Source organism: Coenobita brevimanus, chromosome 91 (genome assembly GCF_032717465.1).
Source record: "Coenobita brevimanus isolate Jiangsu-jjx chromosome 91, ASM3271746v2, whole genome shotgun sequence".
NCBI lineage: Eukaryota > Metazoa > Arthropoda > Malacostraca > Decapoda > Coenobitidae > Coenobita > Coenobita brevimanus.
In genome coordinates this window covers 652668-679224 of record NC_137044.1, presented here as the reverse complement: position 1 = coordinate 679224, position 26557 = coordinate 652668, and the positions used below count along the sequence as shown (strand labels likewise).

Genomic DNA, 26557 nt, shown 5'->3' with positions numbered 1-26557 from the left:
ACAGAACGGTATAGGTAAAAGGTCGAGGCAACAAAGCGAGTATTTCAGCCAGGTGAGGACCACAACACCGATGATATGGTAATCAGATCTAAGGATGTTACGACTAGTGTGAGCTACAAATGGGCACAGTATCTACTGTACATTAGACGTCTACACAGTATCTAGTGTGAGCGATATGAGCCCATTCCAGTGCTGGAATAACCACCAAGAGCTGCATTCAGGTCATCGTGCAAACACGCGCCATGGATTAACTAGATCCAGAATAAAGACCGACTTGGCATCTCCAGTCTTGATAGGTCTTAAATGAGTTCGCCCATTGAGTATTCATATACTAATCTGAATTGTTACAATTTTTTTTTTTTATAAACACGACTGCAAGTACGAATAGAAATACGAATACAGTTGTAGCTGTATAATGGGTGATCATTATTAGCCTACATTCATGAATATATTTGAAAGAGACCCTCTGATTACAACCACTATTTATACATAGCTTATGATGGGATCGCTGTAAGTTATATTTATCACCTCGTAGTTTTTTCAGGTAAAGTTGAAGGCTTTGTAGCAGTTCAGCGTGTACTCTCAACCATAATCTTATATCTTAGTAACCATGAGAAGAACGAAATAATGTTTTATGTAGCCTAGACCTAGTTATTTGTTTTTGTACAGGTGATACTGGAGGACTCGTACCCAACTACGTGTCTTCATATCAGTCAACAACGCTGGCGAGGAGTATGGGTCTTGATTTCATTTTGTACTGTTTTTCATTTCATTTATTCACATTTAATCATTGCAGAGTAATGGTTCTGGGTCAACACAAACAATGGAAGCAGGAAGTCCGACCATGAAGGGTGAGGAGGGTAAGACTGGGCGAGGGCACTGGGGATCAAAAGCAGAGTTCCTCCTATCGTGTATTGGTCTCTCTGTTGGTATTGGCAATGTGTGGCGCTTCCCCTACCTCGCCTACGAGAATGGTGGAGGTGAGTAGCGGTATTGTTGACACTTGTACAGGCAGTCCTTGTTGTATCAGGGATGTGTTCTAATATATCACTTTTTTTTTTTTTTTTTTATGTTTGGTGCTGTAAATTGAGGAACCTGGCAGATCGGCTTTACAGATATCATTGAAAATATGTATGGGAGTATTTTTGTAATTTGCTTGGGAATTTACCACGATAAATCTGTGTGTGTGTGTGTGTGTGTGTGTGTGTGTTATCATCCTACTTCTACCCTGCGTGAAGCTCTGAGTATATGGGTAGGTGAGTGGGTGAATGGATAGTGGAAAAGTAAAATCTTGGAGTGAATAGGTCAGTGGTGTGAATAGGTCCATGAGTAACAACAGGTCCATGGTGATAATAGATCCAAGGGGGAGAATGTCGATGAGGAAAATGGGTCCATGGAAGAAAACAGGTCTTTGGAGAAAAATAGGTCTAAGGGTTCATGGAAGGAAGACAGGTCAGTGAGGACATACATTCCATTGCCAGCAGTAGGTCCGTGGGGGAAATTGTGACTGTGCAGGAACAATTCCTTTGGGGAAAATAGGTGGCTGGGGGCGAGTTGGGGGGATGACACCTAGGGGGTATGATATGAGAGCCATTTCCAATTAAATATCCATCATTGTTTAGTAAGCTTACTGTATAATGGGTCTTTGTAAGCCAGTCAGTGAAGCAGCTTTGAAATTAGAATGTAATACATAGTCATTTGGCCTGTAATGTAACTAATTGGTGGACATCAGGAAAAGCGTTATCCAGGTACATGTTGTGGGAGATACAATGCCAGTGGGAAAAATGGCTTATGATCAACACCATCCTCAGAGCAGCCCCTAGTGACCCCCAGGCCTGCCTGACCACCTCAGACTGGTCGTCGGGGTACCAAACAGTGGTACACACAGTTATAAAATGGGTGATGGCGTGAAGGTGTACCACACCATCACCCGGACTGCACCATCACCTCACACCACATCATCATGTAATCCTAGACCATTATCCCACCCCATCACCACAAACCATTACCCAACACCATTACCCCACACCATCACTCCACACCATTACTACTCATCATCACTCATCAGCATTACCCCACACCATCACCCCACACTATTACTGTACACTGTTACCCCACACCATCATTCCACACCATTACCCCACATCACCCCATGCCAATCACTTCATACCTTTACCCCACACCATTACCCCACACTATCACCCCACACCATCACTTCCTACCATACCTCACACCAACACTCCACACCATTATCCCACACCATCACCCCACACCATTACCCCATTACCATCACCCTACACCATCACCCTACACCATCACCCCACACCATCACCCCACACCATCACTCCACACCATCACCCCACACCATCACCCCACACATAATATCACACCAGTACCCCACACCATCACCCCTCACCAGTACCCCACACCATTACACCACACCAGTACTCCACACCATTACACCACACCATTGCCCCACTTGCCCCACACCATCACTTCACACTGTTGCCCCACACCATTATTCCACACTTGTGAGCTTTTGATCAGTTACATGGCCATGCTGTGGTAGATCAATCCATGCAGTGACAGATGCAGTAATGCCTTATTTGCCTGTGAATGGGCCAGTCTCTCATGTTTTGCTGGATTTATCCACATTATGATAACTAATGGGGATCTGACAACAGGTTAACAATGTTATAGACAATGAACATTATGAGAAAACACAATATAAGTGTGCTGACTGTATATAAAAAAGTTTAAAAAGAAGTTTATGAAGAAGATTTTAAGCAAGATGTAATATACCCGATGAAATACAGTATATATATATATATATATATATATATATATGTACTGACTCGTGTTCAGTACAAATATTTTTAACTCTTTGTATGTGTTTCTCTTTCTCTCCTTGCCAGCTGCCTTCCTCTTCCCATATGTGATTTTGCTGGTGCTGATTGGAAAGCCCATGTACTTCATGGAGACTGCACTGGGACAGTACAGTCAGCTGGGGCCCATGAATGTTTGGCGCTGTGCTCCAGTTATGCAGGGTAAGATGCCTCACATTGTACTTCAGTTGCTTTGCTGTAATTCATGTTTACTGAGTCTGTGGTAGTCAGTCCTCATTTAAAGTATGTATGCAGGCAGAATGTTACTTTCTGTGAAAGAAATGTGTACAACTAAAACCTTCTTTGGTTCATTACTGAAGGGTTGAACACACACCAAAAAATAATAATAATAATTCCTTACTTGAAAATAACTGTGTAGTGAATCATAAGGCATTTTAAGTGTAAAATAAATGTTGATTCATCAGCAACTCAGTAATGAAACAACTACCGGTAAGTTAATTAACATCAGACAAGGCATAACTGCATTTCTCAGACTTTCTTATCATTGGCAGGTGTTGGATTTGCCATGGTGATCCTCTCCCTTATCACTGCCATCTACTACAACCAGCTAATGGCATACACACTCTACTACATGTTTAGCAGTTTTGCATCAGAGGTAATGGCTTGACACAGAGTTGAGTAAAATAAGGTTTGATCAGTTGAATTTGATAGCTAATGGAGAATAGCAAAATGTAGTTTAGATCCTACTGCATTCATTATCATCAGCCACATATCTTCAGATAATTCCAAGTTACTTCTGATTAGGATAAGAACAGGTCAGTTCAGGTAAGATAAAAACTGTAACAGCAAATTCCATTGTATCATACCTAAGGTTTGTTTTGTTTTGTTTTGTTTTTGAAGGCTGCAACATGCTTGCATGTGTCAGCCTTGGTTACCTAATACAGTACTCAGAAACAGGTATACACTTCAGTTCTGAATTTATCCTCCTGGCAAGGTCCTGTTCCCTTTGAAAATGGATCCCACCAAGTTTTTCTGACAACTTAGGGAATAGCCAAAAGTCACATGGTGCCAGGTCAGGACGGCACCGTGTGACTTTTGGCTATTCCCTAAGGTCAGGACGGCACCGTGTGACTTTTGGCTATTCCCTAAGGTCAGGACGGCACCGTGTGACTTTTGGCTATTCCCTAAGGTCAGGATGGCACCGTGTGACTTTTGGCTATTCCCTAAGGTCACTACAATTTTCTCCTTCCAGCAGTACTTTATGTTCCAGTTTCAGAGACATTCTTTGACACGACACCTGTGTGCATTAATTGAATATGACCAGTACTTGTCAAATACTGTAGTTCTATTTATTCATTCAGCATGCCATACGTAAAATAGTTTCTTCTGTAGCAAAGCCCTCATAAATGGCTGTGTTACTAATTATGGCATCTGGCATAGATAGATAGATAGATAGATTAATGCTGTCCATCGTGTTGATATTGCTGATATCTGCAGCTGTTTTAATATCATCACAAATATAATTTTCTGAATCAAGGTACCATGGGCTTCCTGTGATCCCAATTGGGCAGATTCTAACTGCTTTGATGTTGGTGGACAATACCCCTGTTCCCGCTACAACCTGACTGCTCCCACACCAGAGGTCAACTGCACAACGAGGAATGAATCATCAGCATCTCAGTACTGGATGTGAGTTGCAAAATGAAAGTTTTGTAGCCACAAAAAAGGTGGTCAAATAAGATCTGATTTTGTAGGGTACCTGGACATTGTAGTAATATATCAGTTGTGGCCACTGAAAATGGAATTTATGATATGCAAAGTTACTGTACAGTACAGTATGGGTAATGATGAGGAGCTTAGAAGTGGTAGCACTGTGCACCATAGGTGGAGCAGCAGTAGCATATACCCAGAAGCCAAACCTCCTCATATTTCCCTACACCTCACCATGGGAAGGAATCTGGTCCAACCTCAGTGAGTCACTGCTTACCACAAGGGGGCAGTGGATCCCTGTACAATGTATGGACTGTGCTGTACCTGCAGAACAGTCTCACAGAAACATGCTTACCCATGGTCGATGAGTCTGCTTAACCATATTTACTGGAGTTAAAGAACAACAGTAGTTCTACAGTATACATTATAGGAAGACACTACAGATGGAGGTTTAGGATGTCAAAGTATTCTAATTGTCATGCTTAGTTTCACTCCCCTTTCATTTCCTCACAGGAATGGTGTGCTTCGAATAAATCGCAGTGGGCTGAGAGAGTTCGGTGAAATTGGGGAGATTCAGTGGGACCTTACTTTGTGCCTACTTCTTTCATGGATCATTGTCTTCCTGTGCCTTATGAAAGGAGTCAAGTCCTCCGGCAAGGTGGTCTACTTCACCGCTACTTTCCCATACTTCATCCTCATCGCCTTGCTTATTGTTGGTGTACGGCTGGAGGGGGCCATCAGGGTGAGGATGCAAATAAAAGGATATTGAGGGAATGGAGAAGTTGTATGACTGATAGAAATCATGTGAGAAATTTATCAACTAATAGATGGCAAGTTGTAAATTTATGAATACTGTACCTGTATCATTTTGTAACTCAGCTTTCCCATACACCATCCACAGGGCCTAAAGTTCCTGTTCATCCCACGTTGGCATGAACTTCTGAATGTGACGGTGTGGAGGAAGGCAGCAGAGCAGATGTTCTTCTCATTGTCTGTATCCTGGGGTGGCCTCATCATGTTTGGGTCATATAATAAGTTCAGGAATAAGGTACTGTACTTGGTCAAATTATGTTACATTCCAGCCTTGTTATATGTCATTTGTTTATTCTTTTTTTTGCCAAAAGTCCACATTAATTTACAGAATAATTGCCAGTTAAAGTTCCAGGTCTACCTGTGTAGCAGTTAAATGAAAAAGTTGCAAAGTTTTGGAACAGTTCCTTGATATCAATTATCATCATCATCATATCTTTAAAGGCACCAGCATGTTTGCGTGTGTCAGCCTTGGTCACCTAATGGTGGCTCTCCACACTGCTCAATCTCTGGCAGCCTCCTTCTTCAGTCTCTTATCCCTGAGGTCACACTTTGTGACCTTGTCCCTTGTCATCTTTGGTCCGCCTCTCACAACTCACCCCTCGATGTTCACACCTATCACCCTCCGCACCCAGTTGTCATCTTCCATTCTCTCAGTATGTCCAAACCATCTCAATCTATCCTTCCTCATTACAGCACCAGTACATTCAAGTTCCATCCATCCTTTCAACTTTTCAATTGCAATCCTAGCTCCCCCAGGCCTCAGATTCAGGGAGACACTACACATCCATCTGATCATTGTCATTTCTGTACATTTGAGCCTACAAATATCCTCTTCTGTTACTGCCAAGATTTCATGACTGTACAGCATTACACTCCTAACACATTCCACATACAAGGATTCCTAAGGGAGAGCCTTCTCATTGTCATGGTGTGCAACAGCTCCCTGAACTTCCTCCAACCACTCCTTACTCTAGCCTCAATTCTATCTCCAGCCTCACCTCCAAGACATAACATGTCTCCCAAATAACTAAACTCTTGCGCACTCAAGAGACTCCAGCAAGATGAATATTTTCACTCCTCTCAATCTCATGCTCACCCCAACACACCACACACATGAAATTAGCATTATTTCACAGCTTACCGCTAATACCGGTACATCTCTTATGCACCTACTTTTCACAAACCCTGTACAAGATGGAGTTACTTCCCACACCCTTTGGTAAGATCAGTTTCAGCATGCCAGAAGATTTCTCACAACTGGAAATTGAAATTACAACAGTGACCATTATCTGAACAGCGACTCTTGAGTTTGGAAAAACATTTCCATCTCCTGCTGAACAGTACACTTCAGTAGGACCTCAGCCTTTGATACTTGAACATTTGGATGGCTTTTCATAAGTATCTTACAGTCCAGGATTTCTTTATACAGCTGAAAACTCTCAGTATCTGAGCCATAAAACTGTCCAAGGTTGAGACAACCTTTCAGCTCTGTGGTATGACTTTTCAAAAGTAGCCCAAAATGAAGCAAGTACTGGCAACATCTTTTTAGATCCGGGGTACTCTTCAGATGCAGCCCAATTGGTTGGGTAAACTGCAGTGTTGGCAACATTGCATCTTGACCCTTTGTGCTATGGTGTATCTTGAGCTGGCAAAAACACATGGACAGAATCTTACATTTGTTCAACGAGAATTATGCTCTCGGGAGTGGGGGAATGAATACTTTCCTAGTAGTATCTCTACTTGTCAGAGGAGGTGAATAAAAAGGGCCATTTTATCTCCAGCTTTTTCTCCGTACTGTCCAGTCCTCTTCTATCTTACCTCTCTTCTTGATATTTCTGTGTTTCTCTTGGTTTTTGTTTTCCCACTGTTGTCAGGTTAGACATTCATTTTCCTGGCATGAATAGTTTAAGGCCCTCCCATTGACCTCAACCCTTCCTCAGTCAAGGCTTTCAACCAACTGACCAATCAAGCCACATCATTGCTAAGCCACGTTAACAGAAGCCACTTCATCGCCAAGTCATTTCATCACTAAGCCGCTTCAGTATCAAAACCACCTCACTCTCAAAGTCTTATCAATCCCAGGAAAACTTCTGTGCCAAAACCATGTCTACACCAAGACCACTTATACACAAACTCTCCTACACCAGGACCATTTCAACACCAAGACCAACTCTATGCCAAGACCACTTCAACACTAAGACCACTTCTGTGCCATGGCCACTTCAACACCAAGACCACTTCTACCCCAAGACCACTTCTACGCCAAGACCACTTCAACACCAAGGCCACTTCTACGCCATAGCCACTACTATGCCATGAACACTTCTACGCCATGACCACCTCTACTCCATGACCACCTCTACGCCATGACCACTTCTACGCCATGACCACTTCTGCGCCATGACCTCATCTATGCCATGACCACTTCCATCATCAGCATTACCTTGACTTCCTTTCCACCCTAGGGCAGGGTGAGGAGTAGCAATGTCCATACAGCCCAAATTTACCCAGTTCAGTGGGCCACGCTTCTGTTCACTCACCATTCAAGCCCCTGGAATCTTGGCTCTATCTGGTATGCCAAAATCATTCACCACATTCTGTAGCTTCACTTAAACATATCCGATAGAGTCAGTCCAGACACTGTCATGTTAAATGGGGTGCCAAATCCCTGATGATGCGCTTCTCCTCACAATATGCATCCAGCCAGCTCGAACTCTTGTCAGTCCCCTAGCCTCACCGACTTCCAAACCTCTCTTCCTCACACACTCGTCCATCATATCCCTCCACCATATCCCTCCACCTTCTGTGTTGCGAAACAGAAAAGTACTGAATTTGATAGTAAACCATATGCACAGAATGCAGGTGACAGAGAATAGATTCTCACCTCTGTGAACTAGCAAACTTAACTTTAACCATAGACATAAATTTTTGTTTTACCCTGACAGGGGACTGGAAAAGCTGTTCCATTACTGTTTATTTACTTGTTATGTATATGAATATACTGTAAAGACTTGTGTTGGTGATGTAGGAACACAAATACATAGGTTATAGAGTCTTTCGCTTCCTGCACCTTAACTTCAAGGACCCACCCACTAATGATTTTTTGCTTATGTTCATGAACAGATTCTGTAGTGCAGTTATTATTCTTGGCAGGTTCACATTGATGCCTTCATTGTGTCTTCGTTGGACTTCATCACATCACTCATCGCTTCAATTGCCATTTTCTCTGTGCTGGGTGCCATGTCACATGACCTGGGAATTGACATCAGGAATTTGGCAGCCAGTGGTAGGTTGATGATTTCTGCTGTATTCTTTTTGTCACACTGTCACCTCTGGTGTCTCCTACTGAGGTGGTAGTCCAGTTTAGTATTAGAATAGGTAACAGTATATTAAAGTATGAAGTATGATGATTGTGCCCACCATAGGCATTAAAATAAGCTGACCTTCCTTGTATCACATAAAATATATCTAATTTAAGAAGAAAATATGTAAAACACCTTGTTAATATTGAATGATATGGTAGGAACCAAGGTTGAATTTATCACCAGCATACTGTAATGGGATACTAGATAAAAAGGGTCCTTTTTTTTTTTTCTTTTCTTTTCTTTTTTTTTTCTTTTTTTTTCTTTTTTTTCCTTTTTTTTCATGTCCATTAAGTGCCCACATATGTACATAATCATGGATTTTACTTAATTTCTTTTTTCTTTTTTCATGTACTGTGGACTCAGATATTTTTGCTGAATAACATTGTTGTTCACCTAAGAGAAATCCTATCAGTTCATGTTAAAAAGTTATGTTTATCAACCCCTTCTCTGCTACAGAGACACTGAGGTACTTGTATTTTATTCATCTCAGTGCCTGATTATTAAATAAGGTATAATTTAACGTACTGGAGGATACAAATGATAGCTATAAAAATGCAGTCCAGGTATGAACACCATATAGATGGAGTAACATACATTAGGGAGGGGTGGATGGATTACTGTATTGTACAAAGAAGTTAGATATGGTACTGTAATAGCAGTGGTCTTAGTTGATCATGTATTACCAGCAAGAGGAGTAGACAGGCCATTTACCCTTATCCCCTTCTTAATGGTGATATATAATGTATTTTGTTTTTATTATCTGTAGATAATGTTTCTGAATTTCATATAAATGTTTATGAAATGGTGGGATCAGGGTATATGCAGCCATTTCTAAAATGAATACAATTGTCTAGTGGCAGCAAAAATAAAATAAAAATGGCACACTCTGGCTGAAGAGGTTAAATGTACTGGAATGCTGGAGCTTAACCTCAGGCCATTGCACCTCACAGTGGGTAATATGGAATTGGCTGTTACTACTACCATATTAAGGTGATATATACTGTAATGATGTGAAAGATAATGTAACATGGGAGATAATAGGCATTATGTGTAAATTTAGCCAAAAGCTGCTGAGTCGGAGTTTTTTCAGGTCCTGGCCTTGCATTTATTGCATATCCTGAAGCCATCTCTCGCACCCTGCCTATCCCTCAGTTATGGTCTGTCCTGTTCTTCTTCATGTTGTTCACACTTGGCCTTGACTCTGAGGTAGGTTGAGACCAATTAGTGTTATACAGTATCAGTAAAATGGGTAGCTGTTTTGCATTCATTCCTGTACGTTTTGAATAACATTAAATATTTAATTGCTTTCACACGGTAATTTAGTCATGGTTAACACACAGGGAAATGTTACACTGTTGCCTTTGGCCTCCACAGACAGGCATAGTAGTTAGTGGGGAATCATCTTGACACTTGTGTGAGCTGGAGAGAAATTATAATGGTCCAATGTGCTTGTTAATTGTATCCCCCAGTGTATGGAAAGATACAGTGGTTTTAGTGACAAACCGTTGATCAGAGTTCTGGTGCCATACATCACAACTTCTGGATGGCATATCTTAAAGTCTGTGGCCACCTGTGGTTGGGAACTTTTGCATACACGGTATGCTCATGGTGGACATGAAGCCAATTGATTTATATTCCCTCTGTTGATTTATGCTCCCCCAACCCCTCAGCATAACACAAATTGTGGATGCCATATTTCAGTAACCAAGCCACCTTTAAATCTGCAGCTTGGCTCATACATTAGATCTATGTTGAAGACAAAAGTCTTGATTTTCTTGGTCCCTCCTCTTCCTTCATGATGAATCCTATTTTATAGATACTATAGCTCAGTCACTAAGCTGCCTTTTGTTTTGCAACTGTGTACTGTATACCCAACAGTCTTGTGGGAAGACTGAAGTCTTTCAGTTTTTAAGAGTAAATCCCCCCCCCCCCACTCCTTGCTGCCCACCTGCACATATACTGTACCTTGTATTTTATGAATGCTGTATTTCAGTAACCAAGCCACATTTTATTGTGTAATTTTATTATAGCTACTTCTGGATGAATTAACCCTCTGAGATTCTTGGCCCTCCACTGATTGTGTCTGTGCCAGATTCTGCCGGGCGCACATACAGCATGCTGTCGTGCAGCAATATTTGTACTTAATCGGCCACGAATGTGATACTGTTATAAAGCTGGATAGTTGTTCTTTATGGTAGTATGGTTGAAAAATGTAAATACAAATGCTAAAAGGCCAATAGGATGAGTAGAAGTTAGCCGAAAGGAAAAATCGTACACCCTTCTCTAGAAAAATATTTGTAAAAAAAAAAAGTATTAGAGTTAAGTGAAATTTGATGGCACTGTGTCAGTCTACAGTAAATTCCCTTTTTATTGATATATAGGTTATGGCAATTTAAGTTAGCTTTCACAGAGAGAGAGAAAGTAAAGTGATAAAGCAAATATGCATCTGGTAATATTGATATTATTCATGGTAAAATCCTATTTATTATGCATATCTATCTGATGTACTCATCACTGTAAAAACAAATAGTTGGAAAAGGATAAACAGGATAGTGTATGTGGAATAAAGCCAGATAGGAGATGGAAAACATGCAAAAAAGTACAGTACATATAGTGTATATATTGTTCTGTATGACTCGAATTAGTTATCAGTATCTCAACAGTTGGATTTATGATGATGCGAAATCGCGTTGTCAGAACCTCAAAGGGTTAATACAAATTTGTAGAATTCTCATAATGAATAGGTCAGGCATAACATCTTGGGAGGGAGTAGGTATAGGAGATGATACTGTATAAAATCAGAATTTTTTATTTCTGGCCTTTGTACTTGCCAGTAACTTTGGTTTCATCATGACATGTGTTTTATGAGTTAGCACACCTTACTTTATGTGATTGCACGTGAGATAATGATAAATACAGAAAGCTGAATGGTATTAAAATGATGCCAGGTGATTTAACACTTCATGTATAGCAGCTGATAGAGGGAATAATCCATTTCATCTCCAGTTTGCTCTCCTGGAGACAGTTCTTACCGGGTTCTACGACACATTCCCACGGTTACGCAGCCACAAACTGCTGTTGACTGCCCTAGTTTGTATTTCCTGCTTCCTCATGGGTATCCCACTCTGTGCCACAGTAAGACTCAGCTGCCTACTACCATTTTGTTTAGCCTAAAAGTACTTAATATATTATACTGTTGATTTCACCTTGATATACTCATTTTATATTTCACTTTGATATACTCATTTTATATTTCACTTTGATATACTCACTTTATATTTCACTTTGATATACTCACTTCATATTTCACTTTGATTTATTCACTTTAATTACAGTACCATGTTACTAATGATGATGGTCACTCACAGTTACTGTTTTCTTTAATAATGGTACCTTATTACTAATAATGATGGTCATTCACAGTTGCCATAGATATGTGCTTTTATTCTTTCTCATGCAGTTTTTCCAGTAAAAACTTCATTTAAATTCATTAGTTATTCACTGAATTTCATTAATAATTTCTCATCCAGCTAATTGTATGTTTTTGTGCAAATGCAGATGGGTCAGTATATCTTCTACCTGATTGACAACTTTGGAGGTGGCATTGGTGTCCTGCTGATTGCCATCTTTGAGCTGGTGGCACTACACTGGGTGTATGGGGTGCAGCGCTTCAGTGAGGATCTTAAATTCATGCTTAACTACTCTCCTTCTATGTTCTGGAAGGTTTGCTGGGTCTTCATTGCTCCAGTCATGTTGATAGTAAGTATCCTTCTTCCTGTGTGCAAAACTGTATACAGTTATAGGTATGGAAATTTTCCCAGGCTTGAAAGTTTCTTGCATAGTATACTGCAACTCTGTAACAACACTCAAGTGTATTATCACCAACAACATATTCACATATCCCTGTATGATACCATATTTATTTTGTTTCATTTATAAAGGCTCCAACATTCTTGCATGTGTCAGTCTTGGTCGCCTAATGGTGGTTTTCCTTACTGCTTGATATCACAGCCTCTCTATTCAGTCTCTTATCCCAGAGGTCACACTTTATGACCTTGTCCCAAGTCTTTTTAAGGTCTACCTCTCGCACCTTTACTCTCAACATTCCTACCTCTCACCTCTGCATGTAGCTGTCATCCTCCATCCTTTACACATGCCCAAACCATGTCAGTCTACCCCTTCTCATCACAATGCTAATACATTCAAGTCCCACTCTTCCTCAGCTCCTCATTTTGCAGTCATAAACCTCCCAGGCTTGTCATTCAAAGATGCATTACACATCCATCAGCTCATTATCATCTCTGTACATTTGAGCCTAAAATATCCTCCTCATTTACTACCCAAGATTCACTACTATCCAGCATGACATTCCAAATACATGCTGCATACAAGGACCCCTTACAACAGAGGGAGAACCCTCTTAATATCAGGAGAGGCAACATTTCCCAAAACATTTCCCAACTACTCCTTACCCTTGCTACCAAGCTAGCTCCAGCCCCACCTCCAGCACATATGTCTCCCAAATATTAGTACTTCTGGACACTCAAGAGACTCAAGCAAGATTAATCCTTTCCCACCTCTCTCTCATTTTCTCTGAATCATCCCCTTTTCATACTGCACACTCAAAATCAACATTATTTTGCAGCCTACCTCTAATACCACTACATCTCTTGTGAACCCACTTACCACAAACACTGCACAAAGTGGAATTACTTCCCACATCATTGTGGCAAACTGCACATGGCCATACTCCTTCTGCTGTGACAGTACTGCCACATGCTCAAGATATCATCAGCTGTGTTTTTTAAAACTTACTCTTGGACCTTTGTACCCTGTTCCATCTCTCCACTTCCTAAATCTTTCTTCTGCTACCCTCTAAGTCTCTGTGATCAACACAAGGTCATCATCATGCACCACCTTCCATGGAAGTCCAGTTCTGAAGTCAGGTGGGAAAGCTTCAAGCACAGTGATGAATATTAAGGGGCTTACAACTGTCCCCTAATGCACACCATTGTTCACAGAAAATTTGTCACAGACATTCGCTCACCCTTGCCTGGGTGCTAGCACTCTCGTACATTACCTTAACCACTGTAATTGACCATTCTTCAAATACCTGGGTACAATGATAGAAAAGAGAGGAAAATGTGCAAAAGAAGTGGATAGTAGAGTGACACAAGGAAGAAAAGTAACTGGTGCAATGAAGGCCTTGATAAGAAACAGAGGCCTGAGTGTTGCAGCTGCACAAGGCTTACATGAAGGAGTGTTAGTGCCAACTTTAACTAATGGACTATGGTGTGGCATGAAAATGAAAAGTCAGGAGTAAGAGCAGTGGAGATGGGACTGCTGAGGAATGTATGTGGAGTACAGAGGGTATATTGGATATGAAATAATGTGAAAGATGTGGAGTGAGGAAGTCTGTGAACAACAGAATCAAAGAGAGTGTACCGAGATGGTATGATCATGTGGAGAGAATTTATAACAATAGAGTGGTGAAAAAGGTATATCTGAGCAAATTTGAAGGCGGGAGGAGGCGAGGTACGCCAAGGAGAAGGTGGAGGGATATGGTGGACGAGTGTGTGAGGAAGAGAGGTTTGGAAGTCGGTGAGGCTAGGGAACTGACAAGAGATCGAGCTGGCTGGATGAATGTTGTGAGTAGTGCATGATCAGGGTTTTGGCACCCCTTTTTAACATGGCAGCATCTGGAGTGACTCTATTGGATATGTTTATGTGAAGCTACAAAACGTGGTGAATGTTTTTGGCGTATCCAATAGAGCCAGGATTCCGGAGGCATGAATGATGAGTGAATGGAAGCGTGACCCATTGGATTGGGCAGATTTGGGCTGTCTGGACATTGCTACTCCTCACCCTGTCATAGGGTGGGAAAGGAGGTCTGGATGATGATGATGATGATATGATGATGATGATGATGATGATGATGACTTTCCTTTTCAGGTGGCATTACACTGAATGACAACTTGTATGGTTCTCTGTAAGCCAGGAAACCATTTACAATGTTGAGTGGTTACCATATAACCAACCCACACATGCTGTCTATGTGTCAACAAGTGGATTGGAGGAGGATTGGTGCCATGCATCCATCAATCCATCATCCAATTCCCTGTAAAACCACTAAATCAAAGACAAGTGGCCACCTCTTAGGGGATTATTGCATCTGGCTGTCGATAGATTTTCTTAGTTTATTCTTTCTACCTCCACACAACTTCATCCAGCATTGGCATGGTGTCTAGCAGTGAGAGGGTTACTTTGACCCCTCCATTTCAAAGAATTATTCTTAAGCTGAATAATATTCTTTGTAAATTGTAAGAATAAATACACAGATCATATGATCCGTCTGATTGGATTAACTTAAACCGTGGATTGTGCAGTTATCTTTTTTTTTTTTTTTATCCCACCCCGTGACGTGCAAAAAATGAAAAAAAAAAAAAAGGTTTTGTTTATTATAAACTTGAATATAAACATCGAGGGCATCATCTGGTGAGAAAAAAAAACTCTCTTTCTCTCCATCTTTGCATAGCACCATGTGTAAGTTTGCGTAGGAGTGTAGTGAAAAATTATTATTATTATTATTTTTTTTTGTATAAACTTGAAGATAACATCCAGGGCATCATCTGTCTATCTATCTATCTATTGCCAGATGCTAAAAGAAAAAATCGCTGTCTCTCCGTCTGTGCTTAGTGCCATGCGTTAGTTTGCGTAGGGGTGGAGTAGTTAACAGTGATGCACGGCCACTGGAAGGTTAGCACAACTTGAGCTGTGGCTCGCAATGTGACACTACCCAGTCTGAGCTGTGGCTCACAATCTACAGGTTAAATTATTACATGCATAATTCTTGTCTTCTTGAGTGTTGAGTTTTAACTTCTGAATCTTACCTGCTCCAACTTCACAGGTGCTTTTTGTGTATTCTGTGGTGACCTGGGAGGATCCAAAATACGATGGCAAGGTGGGATACCCAGACTGGGGCATTGCCATTGGCTGGTTCCTGGCAGCTGTCTCAGTGGGCATGATTCCCATTGTCTTCATAATCTACAGTTTTAAGATGCTTGTCACAGGGGTAAGACTGGCTGTTTTGGATTGGTATTTACAGTAAAAGCCTTGCAATCTGAATGGCAGGGGACTGAGGATCTTTCGGACTATTGGGAGGGACCTTTGAAAACATTAGGAATATGTATCTGATCATTAAATAAACACTTAAAATTTTATGAGTTATTGTTTTAGACATGGGAAATGCACGGAAGTGTAGCTGAATAGTTGCAGGCAGGTAGATCCAAATCCAAGAGCAAGTCCAAGCCAGATAAATCCTTAGATAAAGCCCAGAAAATTTCAAAAACAGATTAGAAAAATTAGAAAAATTTTGCCTTGAAAAATTCGGAGTATTGGGATATTCAAATTATTGGCATTCGGATTGGAGGACTTTTACTGTACCTGTATATTTATTTTTGACAAAAGAAATATTTTACTGTACATTCTAATTGTTGTCATTACATTCTAACTTTGATTTAGTAATTATTATGCATTATCCTTTTTTCCTCTAACTGAATGGCATCATAAGAGGAAACTATGTTCTTTGTGCTACTCACATCTCTTCTAATATAACAGCAGATCCTGTGATGTAAGAGGGTTCCTGGCATATCCCATAATTATCACATCCATCATCCATTCCTATGTTGCCCCATGAAGAGCGTAGGAGCCCGGGGCTAGGCAGTTGGCTGATATTTAAGATGAAAGTGACAAACCTCACTCATCCCTGAGTGGCCTTACGTGATCAGTAAACCCCAACCACCCCTTGGATATAAACCTTCACTGGCTCAATCCGATTGGAGCACAATAATTACCCACTAAACCACCAGGCGCCAAAATTTGGTTATATCCATGTTCATTAATTTGAGATATATTTATAAAATTAAGAAAATGTCCACAGCACCCAAAATCAACCACTGATTTACCCACTACATCTCCTGAGTCAACAACCAACTGAATCATAAATAAGTCCCTTATATGCTCTTTACCTCCCGAGTTAATAACCCTTAATCTTCACCCTATCCTTATGTGGGAAAAGAGATTGAAATGATGATGATCATGATGTATAGGTATACTATACATCAGGGATTTTTGTTTTAAAAAAAATTAGGATCTCGGTTTAATTTTCACACAAACCTTCCTTTTTAGAGGTATCCTATGGAAGAGCTATCAGTCTAATAATGATAGCACTCAGGCATGATAAATGTTGATGGGAGGAATTATCAAAGACACAGAGAGGTGAGGAGAGGGTGATTTGCATCTTGTCTCCAGATAAAATGTATCACTTACAAGAAATGGCAGCCTTTCCCCAGGGTTGTTGATGTCTTTTCTGCTTTTTCAAATTTAGCTGTATGATGTGGCTGCCATGACTATATTTGTCAGTAATCTAGGAGCACATTGTTTGGTAATGTCCAGGTTCCTCTTGTGTTCTACTATGGTGTCCCTCTCTATCACACAACTGCTCAAGTCTTCATGTAAGTGTTAAGAGCTTTTTGTGCTGTGTTTTGGCATACTCTTCATTATTTATTGGTAGTTTTTGGACTTTGATATGGCTGTATGCCACCTCACCTTATGAAACATTTTAGTGTTGATAATCATAGATACTGACTTTCATCCCTCATTCCCCTCATCTCCCCTTTAAGGTGGAAATACCATTGGGTCCATCCCCATGGATACTGTACATCCATCCATGACTTGACAGTCCATGACTTAGAAGACACATGTACCACCTCAAGGTAAAGGTAAAGGTGGGAGCAGATGCTGTGGAGCTCATTTCCATAACTAATGCTTTTGAGCTTGTGGCATGTTTTCACCCAATATCTTGGGATACAAGGCCACTGCCTCATCCAGGTTACCACAGTCTCCTCCCCTAGGTGTTACCTTAGGTACTCATTTTATCTACCATCCCATAAGTGGATGGACGCCTGAGTCAAGTGACGCCAGCTGGCTGTAGCAGGATTCAAACTCTGGTGCTAATGGGCCAGCAGCTTCACAGTCAGTGATGCTGACCCCTTAGCCACCACGACCGTGTACCACCTCACCCTACCCCGATAGCTTGTCCTTGCACAGATCAAGCATCACTGTAGTTACTGAGTTGGCACAGCACAGGTGATGCAAACTTGTAGAATTTCTACCTTATCCTGGAAGGAGACCTACCCCCCTTGTTCAAAGGGTTCTTAGTTCTCTATATTTGAGCATTTACATTAGGCAGGAAAACCATAGTTAGGATCATCAACATCGGCAGGCTCCATACATGCAAGTTTTAAACCACAATCAGCAACTCCAGTACCACATGGTGTAGCCTTATTTCCAGTCCTTCATCAGAGAGTCACCAACAAAGCTGAGAGTGTCATAAATGTTCAGAAGTGTCATTAGTGTTAGTAAAATTTCACCTTGACCTCCTTCAGTTTGTTGTTAATCACAGTTCTATCCCAGTACTTTCAATTCTGGCATTTGTAAGGACAAACAAGAGAGAGCATCAGCATGCAACTCCTTAAACCCCCTCAGAGTGGAAACTCTGTGATACTCATAGACCTTATTCTTTGTGTCTGGCTTCATCCATCTCACAGTATCTACAGCACACAGATCCACTCCAAGAACAGGTATTAGTCTTGAATCCACAGATGAACACTCAAGCTTCCACAACAGGTCTGGACACATGCTTAAAGCAACTGGTGATGGAACCTTTAGATCTGAGGCCACGTCTAGAAGTACACAGACACTTTATTCCTATTTTGTCATATATAAATCCATCAGATTGCATTAGCACTACTGCTATACCTCATTACTGGGTCAGCATGTTGTCACTCTGTTCACTTCCAATGTCCTCAAGAGGGGTAATGATATCATGAATGCTTAGAAATGCATTTGGGCAAATAGTGAACCTACACCTAGTGCCATGTTTTGATGACTGAGGAGATACGGGTACTTATTTACCCATATACTGTTCTGTGTATTCTAGTCATATGTTTTGTTTCCATTAGGGACTCACTGTTATTGGAGTAAGGAATACATTACTACTGTGTCCTCTCAGCCAAGTGTCACACAGTATTGTGATATCATTCTATACATATCATCGTATGCATTTGATTACTGTAATGGGGTCTATAAATGCCCACATTGCTCATAGCCAAAGGAGGGATCCTCTGTTTTGCTCAGTGGTAACGTATGTGCATGTGGAATGCGGGGGCCCGAGTTCCAATCCCATCCAGACTAGTGATTAATTTGTTAAGTTTCATTTTGGTTGTTACAATACCAAATTTTTTGGTGTGTAAGACATAAAATATACTGAAAAGTCCCCATACATCTTCAAAGATGAATGTCGTGAGGTTAGACTGGAGTTAGCACTGACCCTATTCAAAGCAGCAACATACACAGGCAGTTATCTTGTACGCTGCCTGTCATTGGTAGAATATACGTAAAAAAAGTTAACTAAAGCAAAGTAAGATGCACTTGAACGTTTACATGGAAGATATAGGAAAAATATCAAGGATAACCATAAATTTGTTTTTACACAGACAATGCTGCCACCAGGTGAATATAACTGAAAGCCATCAGTGCAAGCATGGAATTTTTGGATGAACAAGTGTTTGTAACTCTTTATTGGCCTTTATTTTTTTTGTAATTTTGTATTCTCTTTGCATGAGTCATGCTTATATTTTACATGCAGTCAAGTGACTTGAGGACAAACCCAGTTGGGTCAAGCTCAACTCAGTAGAAGGGTGGACAGAAGCACTTGCTGGTGTACATATGTATGACCATGTTACTGAGTTTCACTTTTATATAGCAGACTGATGACTAGTATTGTATAGAGATACTGAGAGTTGAATATGTGTATACAAACCACTTGGCTCAAACTCAGTAAAGAAGCAGAAGGATGGACAGAAGTTATTTGTAGTTTTTATATGTATGACTGTGGTACAGGCTTTCACTACTGTATTTTAGTTCTTTTACTTAGTAATAAGGTAAACTCTCAATTATCCAGCTTAATTTAGCCAACTCCCATGCCGGTTATTGCAGAACGCTGGATATTGCATAGTACCCCACCATCGACTTGATATTCGGTGTTGAGCCACATAATATGTTACTGTCCGTCTCAGCCCTCTTTCCTAAAAATTTTCCTATGAGTGAATGCTGAAAATTAAGTATAAAATACAGTACGGTATTCATACAGTACGTTAATACAGTACATAGTGGAGGGTAGAGTTGTACACCATTCAGTACAGTGCACTTAATCCTGTATGGTCTAGACACCACGTGTACAGTAATTCCAGAATCATAATAGACCACTTTGACATGAGACAAAGAGTGACCACAAGCTTTGCACCAACAACAAGTGAGGCATGGGGGGTCACGGAGTAAGTCATAGCACCGGGGTTTTGCCACCTTGTGGTTACAAGAGCAGAGTGCACAGATACGTCATCTTCACTAGATGAGATCCATGGGAGAGAATTAGAGCGATGGTAGACTCAGCACACTGAATGGGCCGCTCCCGCAACACATTCAGATTGGCTGGCGTGTTGCAGGGTTTTCCCAGATGCTGGTTAGCTCCTGCATCTGAGCTGGATGATATGCCTCGCTGCAGGATACTGCTTAGGACCACTTGTTGCTTCCCGTTTTAATGCTGGATATTGCTTTAATGGAGCCAAGCAAAAAAGCATCTGATATTGTGTTGAGCCAGTTATTGCAATGACAGATAATTGAGAGTTTACTGCAATGAAATTATTGACTGATGGAGTTTACTGAATGAAGATACTGAAAGGTGAGTGTGCATTTGTGTGACTGTGGCTATATCAGGCTAAGGCTTTCGTGACTTTTGGTTAGGAATTTAAAACTTTTCCTTAAAAAATTTGAGTGTCTTACACAGTGCACCATTTTATATGTCAAGAAATATGATATATGATAAACTGATACTCCAGGAGAGTAACACTCAAGTGGGATAGCACTATACATTAGCATATATTTCTTTTTGAAGTGTGTTCTTGATCATGAATTATTTGCAACCCAACTTCTTGTTCGAGAGAAGGTTGTGATGAGACTGTGAGATAGTACATAGCACTTCAGCCCACATAACCCACAAGAAGGGTTCATCAGAGATACGTAGGTCTTAGCCACATGCCGTCATAAATCCTAGGCATCCCAAAACAGGTTGCCTGTGGATGTTGTGGGTTTAGCCCCTGCCATCAGTGTACAAACAGTACCTGTTTTGAGATACCTAAGTCTTAGCCACAGGCAGTCATAAATCGTAGGCATCCTAAAACAGGTTGCCTATGAATGCTGTGGGTTTAGCCCCTCCCATCAATGTATATACAGTACCTGTTGCATTACTAGTATAGTTATGTACAGTACTTTCTTCTGTTGTAAAGCAACACAGCCATCTGGTATTGTGACTGAAATGTTGAAGGCTTGTAGTGAACCAAATATTGAAGTTATAACCAACCTTGTAAACACAGTAGTACATGACTGTGATTGTGTGATGTCTTGCTACTTTGCGAGCTGCTGTAAGGGTAAGGGTAAAGCATTAGACCAAGGAAATTATAAATGTTTGAAACTGATGGATCATGTAATGAATGTTGTGGAAAAAATAACAAACGAAGTAATAAAGGAAAGTGTAAATATTGAGCAATTTGGTCTTATTCAGGATAAGAAACCATAGATACTATACTCATAGTTAGATAGCTGTAGAAGTGCTTAGCTAGAGATAAGAAATTGAACTGTGATTTTGTGGACAGAAAAGCTTTTGACCAAGTCCCAAGGAAAGAGGTAAGATGGGCAAGGAGGAGACTGAGAGCTGAGGAATGGATGGTTGTTGTGGTTATACCATGGTGCTTATTTGCAAATGTTAGAAGTAGCTTCAGAATAAATGAAACTTACAGTGAAGAAATTAAGATTAAGGAGGGTACATCAGGGATTAGTCCTGAGTCCACTGTTGTTCATAATGGTAATGGAAACATTATCCTGAGATTTTAGAGAAGGTTGTCCATGGGAGCTGTTTTTTAACAGATGATGTAGTTCATCCCCATCTTTTATATATCCCAGTAATGACCAGATCTAATGTGAAAAGCAAGTTTGAAGGAAATAAAACACCTGAAGGATTCAGAGTGGGCTTGGAATGTAGGTAAGTTGAGGGGTGTAACAAATGGATGCTGTGCTCTCAGCATCCCAACAATTGGAAGCATGGGAGCTATATAATGTGCTTCTTGATTTGAATGAAAGGATAGAATATTGTTGACCCTAGATGAAGGTTGCCATGCCTTTTGAGGACCTGGAAACAAGAAGTAATGCACCCACTTCTCAGCTGTCTGAGTCTGAGTTGATTACTCCATCAGCATATGAAATGCCTGATCGTGATGTTAGTGACTTGCTGCCTCTGTCAGGATCCCTCCAAGTTGCTGCAAGTGAAGTGGGTTTTTGGTTTTGCAAAAAATACTGCCTTTTTTTTTTCCCCTTCCCAGTTTACTCCTGTATTCAAATTAATTTCACACACTGAGAATCTACACTAGTTCCTGTGTACCATGTTTTGCTTTTTGTGCAAGACTGAGATATCTTTCCACGATAATGTGCATTACAGTATACAGTAAATCTTGTGCTTGCTATAAAAAAATAATTAGTATTCCTTACAGGTTACAGTAGGTGGCAGACCCCCCACTCAACAGTTGTACAGTATTGCAAGCCATCTCTTACCTCCTGTAGCACAGGAGGAAGAGAAGTTGTACCAGAGTCTTGTATTCTCCTCTGGTAATGGTCTTTGGGAAGCTCAAAATTTGTACTTGCTCTAGGTCTCTTCAGTCTTTATAAGTGTGGCAAATAAAGTTAAAATGGTGATAGTCATTGCTTATATACAGTGCTGCTGTGGTCTCACCACCATCTAATAGTTCTTCATCCTAACAGTTCTTCATTTGTTCCCCTGACAACTTTTGTCTACCCAGACTGCCATGGAGATAAGATAGCTTGCACATTTTGTTTTACAAATTGCACAACTTTCTTTTTTCCTTCTTTCCTTTTTTCATTATTAAATTCTTAAATTCCCCTAATTTCATTCTAGCATCAGAAACTTATGATATATCATATGTTTTCAGAAAATCAAGAAGCTATTTAAACCTGCATCAGACTGGGGTCCTGGATGCCCTGAGGCACGAAGAGAACTGCTTGCTGCTCAGTCCAACTTTAGCTTAGGCGAGACTAAGTTTGGCATTGACAATCCGGCCATGGATGCTCAGTATTATCCCCAGTAGCTTAAAGAAACAAGTGGAAATTCTTCTTACTTTTTAATTATTCTGTCAATATATGATATATATTCTCATTTTTTAAAATTTGCTATTCACTTCTTTTCAGTTGAAGTGATTACTTTATTATTTTTATCAATCATATTTAGCTAAAGTAAAAATAGTATAACAAGTAAACATTATAGATACAGATGCACTCTGGTATGTTGTCTTCCTTGTTGCAAGATGTTTACATTTGACATAAAATTATGTGAATTTATATTACAGGATAGGAAAGGTAAAACTCCAGCATGTGCTTATATCCTGTATACAGTAATAAGAGACATGTTAAAAAAAAAAAAACATGAATCAGTCATGAATTTGTATGGGAATTAAATATGGAACACAGATATGTTAGTTTATCAGCTGTAATACAGTATAATGATGATAAAGTGTGCTTGCCATTATAGTCATCCTTATTTTTAACATAGGTATGTGTAAGTATCGTCGTCTAAAGGAGTGAATGTTGAATGAATGAATGAGTTCTTCCGACGAATGTCTTTCATTTTTGTCACCAAGCAAAAGGAGAAAAAGAAATTCCCCTCCTATATGTTTTGTCTGCCAGGCATCACGAGCTCACCACATCAAGACATTAACTTAGAAGTTAGTTCAGTCTTAAGTTATGTAGTACAGTATATCATTTGAGAACAACATACAGTAAAACAGGATAATGCAGCACTGAATATGGATTGCCATTTTAGAGAAAAGCAATTTTTTAAGTCATTAGTTTTTGTGGAAAATCACATTTAATAGACACTCTGGACAGCCAAACAAGCTTTAAGGCATCATAATTTGGCCTGTCAGACAGTCACACTCTTCCGTCCAGTTGTCAGGTCATTCCAAGTACTAAGAGGCCAGAACAGAATGCCCAGAGAGAGGACCTTCCTCATTAATGTATTAGTCAAGTTTCTATCTAGCATTTCATTGCCTTAGATTTATCTCACAAAACTGGAAAGAACTTGGTTAGAATAACAGCATATTTTTATATCTATTTTATTTTTACACTGCTATCTATGGGATCAGATGAAGCATTCCTTTCATATGTAGATTGCCTTCTTTTTTTATTAAGAAAGTAAATAGAATAGAATATATTGTACAGCACATACTGTAGGTAAAATTAAGCATTATATATGTTATTTATCTTGATTTTTAGCCATTGTCCATTTCTCCTCTCTGGCCATTCTTGTTTGCTTGTCTTAGCTTTGTATTTAGGTATGACCAGTGTAGTCAATAATTCTCTGTGTACATACTGCTATATTACTGCTGTAGATAGTTTAAGATGGACTACCCTGATAGGTTTTAATATATTTTTATATGACGGTGCACTGTCACTTACAGTATTTTTACTTACATATGTATGTTTTTGATCAGATTATATTTACATGTAGTTTTTTTTAATCTTCAAATACCATTTCAATTACTGTTTTTAAAAATTCCCATTTACATTGATTCCTGAATTAAGCTTGAGTGCAAGTATGGTACTGGTATTCATGAATGTGCCTTGTAGCTTTCAAGTAAACAATTTTACCACTGCAGTTAATACACCATTTAACATCTTGACAGTTTATTGCACAGTCTAGTGCATAAGGTACTCAGTATTGTAAGTCCCAGCCTAATATTGTACTACTGTTCATTTTGAATTATGTGAGTTTTTAAATTTATGTACAAATTTTCCCAGTGAGTTGTTGCTTACTGTGGTGATCCAATAGGCTATATGATTACATGTACAGCACTATTGTATGGGCACCTTTAGTCTGTTCGTGAGCTTCAGAGTTGTCTAAAAGTAAGGTAGACATATTTTACTGTAAGGTTGCCATTTTTTTTTCTTTTCAGTTGAACTGTGAATGAGATCCTGATGATAGACCGTGAACATGTACAGTACAGTAGTAGGTTCATACTTGTACAGTTATAGATCTGGCACAAAAAATTTAACAACAAAATATTGTTGCCAGTCAGTTGCTGACAGAGGAAGTCTCATGTACATAGTAAACTAACTGTAAAACACCAATCGTGATGATTTATAAGCTGCAGTATTATTGATGTTGTATAATACTGATGTATGTTATACTGATGTGTGTTAGATGCTTAGCTACAGTTACAATTGTGATATATAGTAACATACTGTAATAGTCTGTTAATAAATGTACAGTACAATGAAACCCCCATTGTTTATTGAGAAGTTAAAGCTGAGCTCTGGGTCTAGGTACAGTAAACTCTCAGTTATCCGTTTTAATTCAGCCTCGCCCTACACCAAAAAACGTGAAACCGGATATTGCATAGTACTGTACTCTCCATCAGCTCAACATTCAATGTCAAGCCGGATAATGTGTACTGTCCATCTCAACCTAGACATGAGAGGCACCCACATTCTTGCTGCAGCCTCCACAAACCCACAACATCCACTACACTACATGGGAGCACATCCACACACACCAAGGAACATCAAAACAACACCCAGCACATGATATCATACTCAAGTTCTGTCATGTCTCTCCCCTCGCCCGCCTCAGACCAGCTTCCAGAAGCTTATCCATACGCAAATCACTTGCCACTCCATTCAGTCACTTAAAGACAACACACAGCTGCATGCATGGCCTCCTGATATCCACCCTTCCGAATCCTATCTCCCTCTTGAGGACAGGATCCACCTGGTCTGGCTGAGATGTGAGCATCATCCAGCCCTCTTAAGTTACCAGAAGAGGCTGGATGACTCCGTTGCTGACACCTGTCTAGGATGTAACACAGCACCCCATACTATTAAGCACACTATGGAAGACTGCATTGCACACAGTCACCTATGCCAGCAACACAACATATACTCCTTGAGAGCCCTGTGGGAAAGCCTGATCTCGGCCATGGCCTTCCTGAGGGGCTCGGGGCTGTTCGGCCTGACTGCCTAGGGAACAACTACTACTACTACTACCCTCTGTTCTAAAAACTTACCCATGAGTAAAAGATGAAAACTAAACATAAAATACAATAAAATAATGATACAGTATAGAAGTACAGTAATACAGTGCCGGTTGGCTACCACTTACAAGTCAGTTGATACACCTCACCACTAGATATTGCATAGAACTGCTGGTTACATCTTGTTTCAGTGCTGGATGTTGCTAGCCAAGCCAGCAACGCCAAATATTGCAATGACGGATAGTTGAGAGTTTACTGTAGTTACATGCAGTGATAAATTGACTTCAGTAATACACATCCACACTTTCCCATGAATATGAATGATGCATAGGTAACATAAGCTAACTGCATGTTTTATGTATATATATACTGTACACATAACCAGTAAGACCTTGATATAATGGACTTCAGTAGACCGGAATTCGCTTTTATTGGAATCGAGGAGCTACCAGACTAAATTTCTATATATTGGAAAAAGTCTGTTAAAGCCAGAAGCAGTCTGGGCTACCTGACTACTTCAGCTATGTTCACCACAATAAGGTAAACAAAAGACATGTCTATCAGTGTACAGTACAGTATTATTATATATATTATACCTGTTGATTCTTGT

At 40.1% G+C, this 26557-nt stretch overlaps 1 protein-coding gene across 3 annotated transcripts in view; it reads left to right on the top strand.

Moving 5' to 3' along the window:
* The window catches only part of LOC145411816 (sodium- and chloride-dependent glycine transporter 2-like), a 151919-nt gene extending 128837 nt beyond the window's left edge, over positions 1-23082 (top strand). For all 3 annotated transcript variants that reach the window (XM_080281774.1, XM_080281775.1, XM_080281772.1), the window contains 12 exons: positions 797-980; positions 2916-3047; positions 3398-3501; positions 4384-4535; positions 5070-5298; positions 5458-5604; positions 8523-8655; positions 9825-9940; positions 11741-11869; positions 12293-12493; positions 15642-15806; positions 22852-23082. In XM_080281774.1, coding sequence (XP_080137900.1) covers positions 797-980; positions 2916-3047; positions 3398-3501; positions 4384-4535; positions 5070-5298; positions 5458-5604; positions 8523-8655; positions 9825-9940; positions 11741-11869; positions 12293-12493; positions 15642-15806; positions 22852-23007 — 1848 coding nt within the window. In that variant the 3' untranslated portion in view covers positions 23008-23082. The remainder of the gene's footprint in view (positions 1-796; positions 981-2915; positions 3048-3397; positions 3502-4383; positions 4536-5069; positions 5299-5457; positions 5605-8522; positions 8656-9824; positions 9941-11740; positions 11870-12292; positions 12494-15641; positions 15807-22851) is intronic.
* The last annotated feature ends 3475 nt before the right edge of the window (positions 23083-26557 follow it).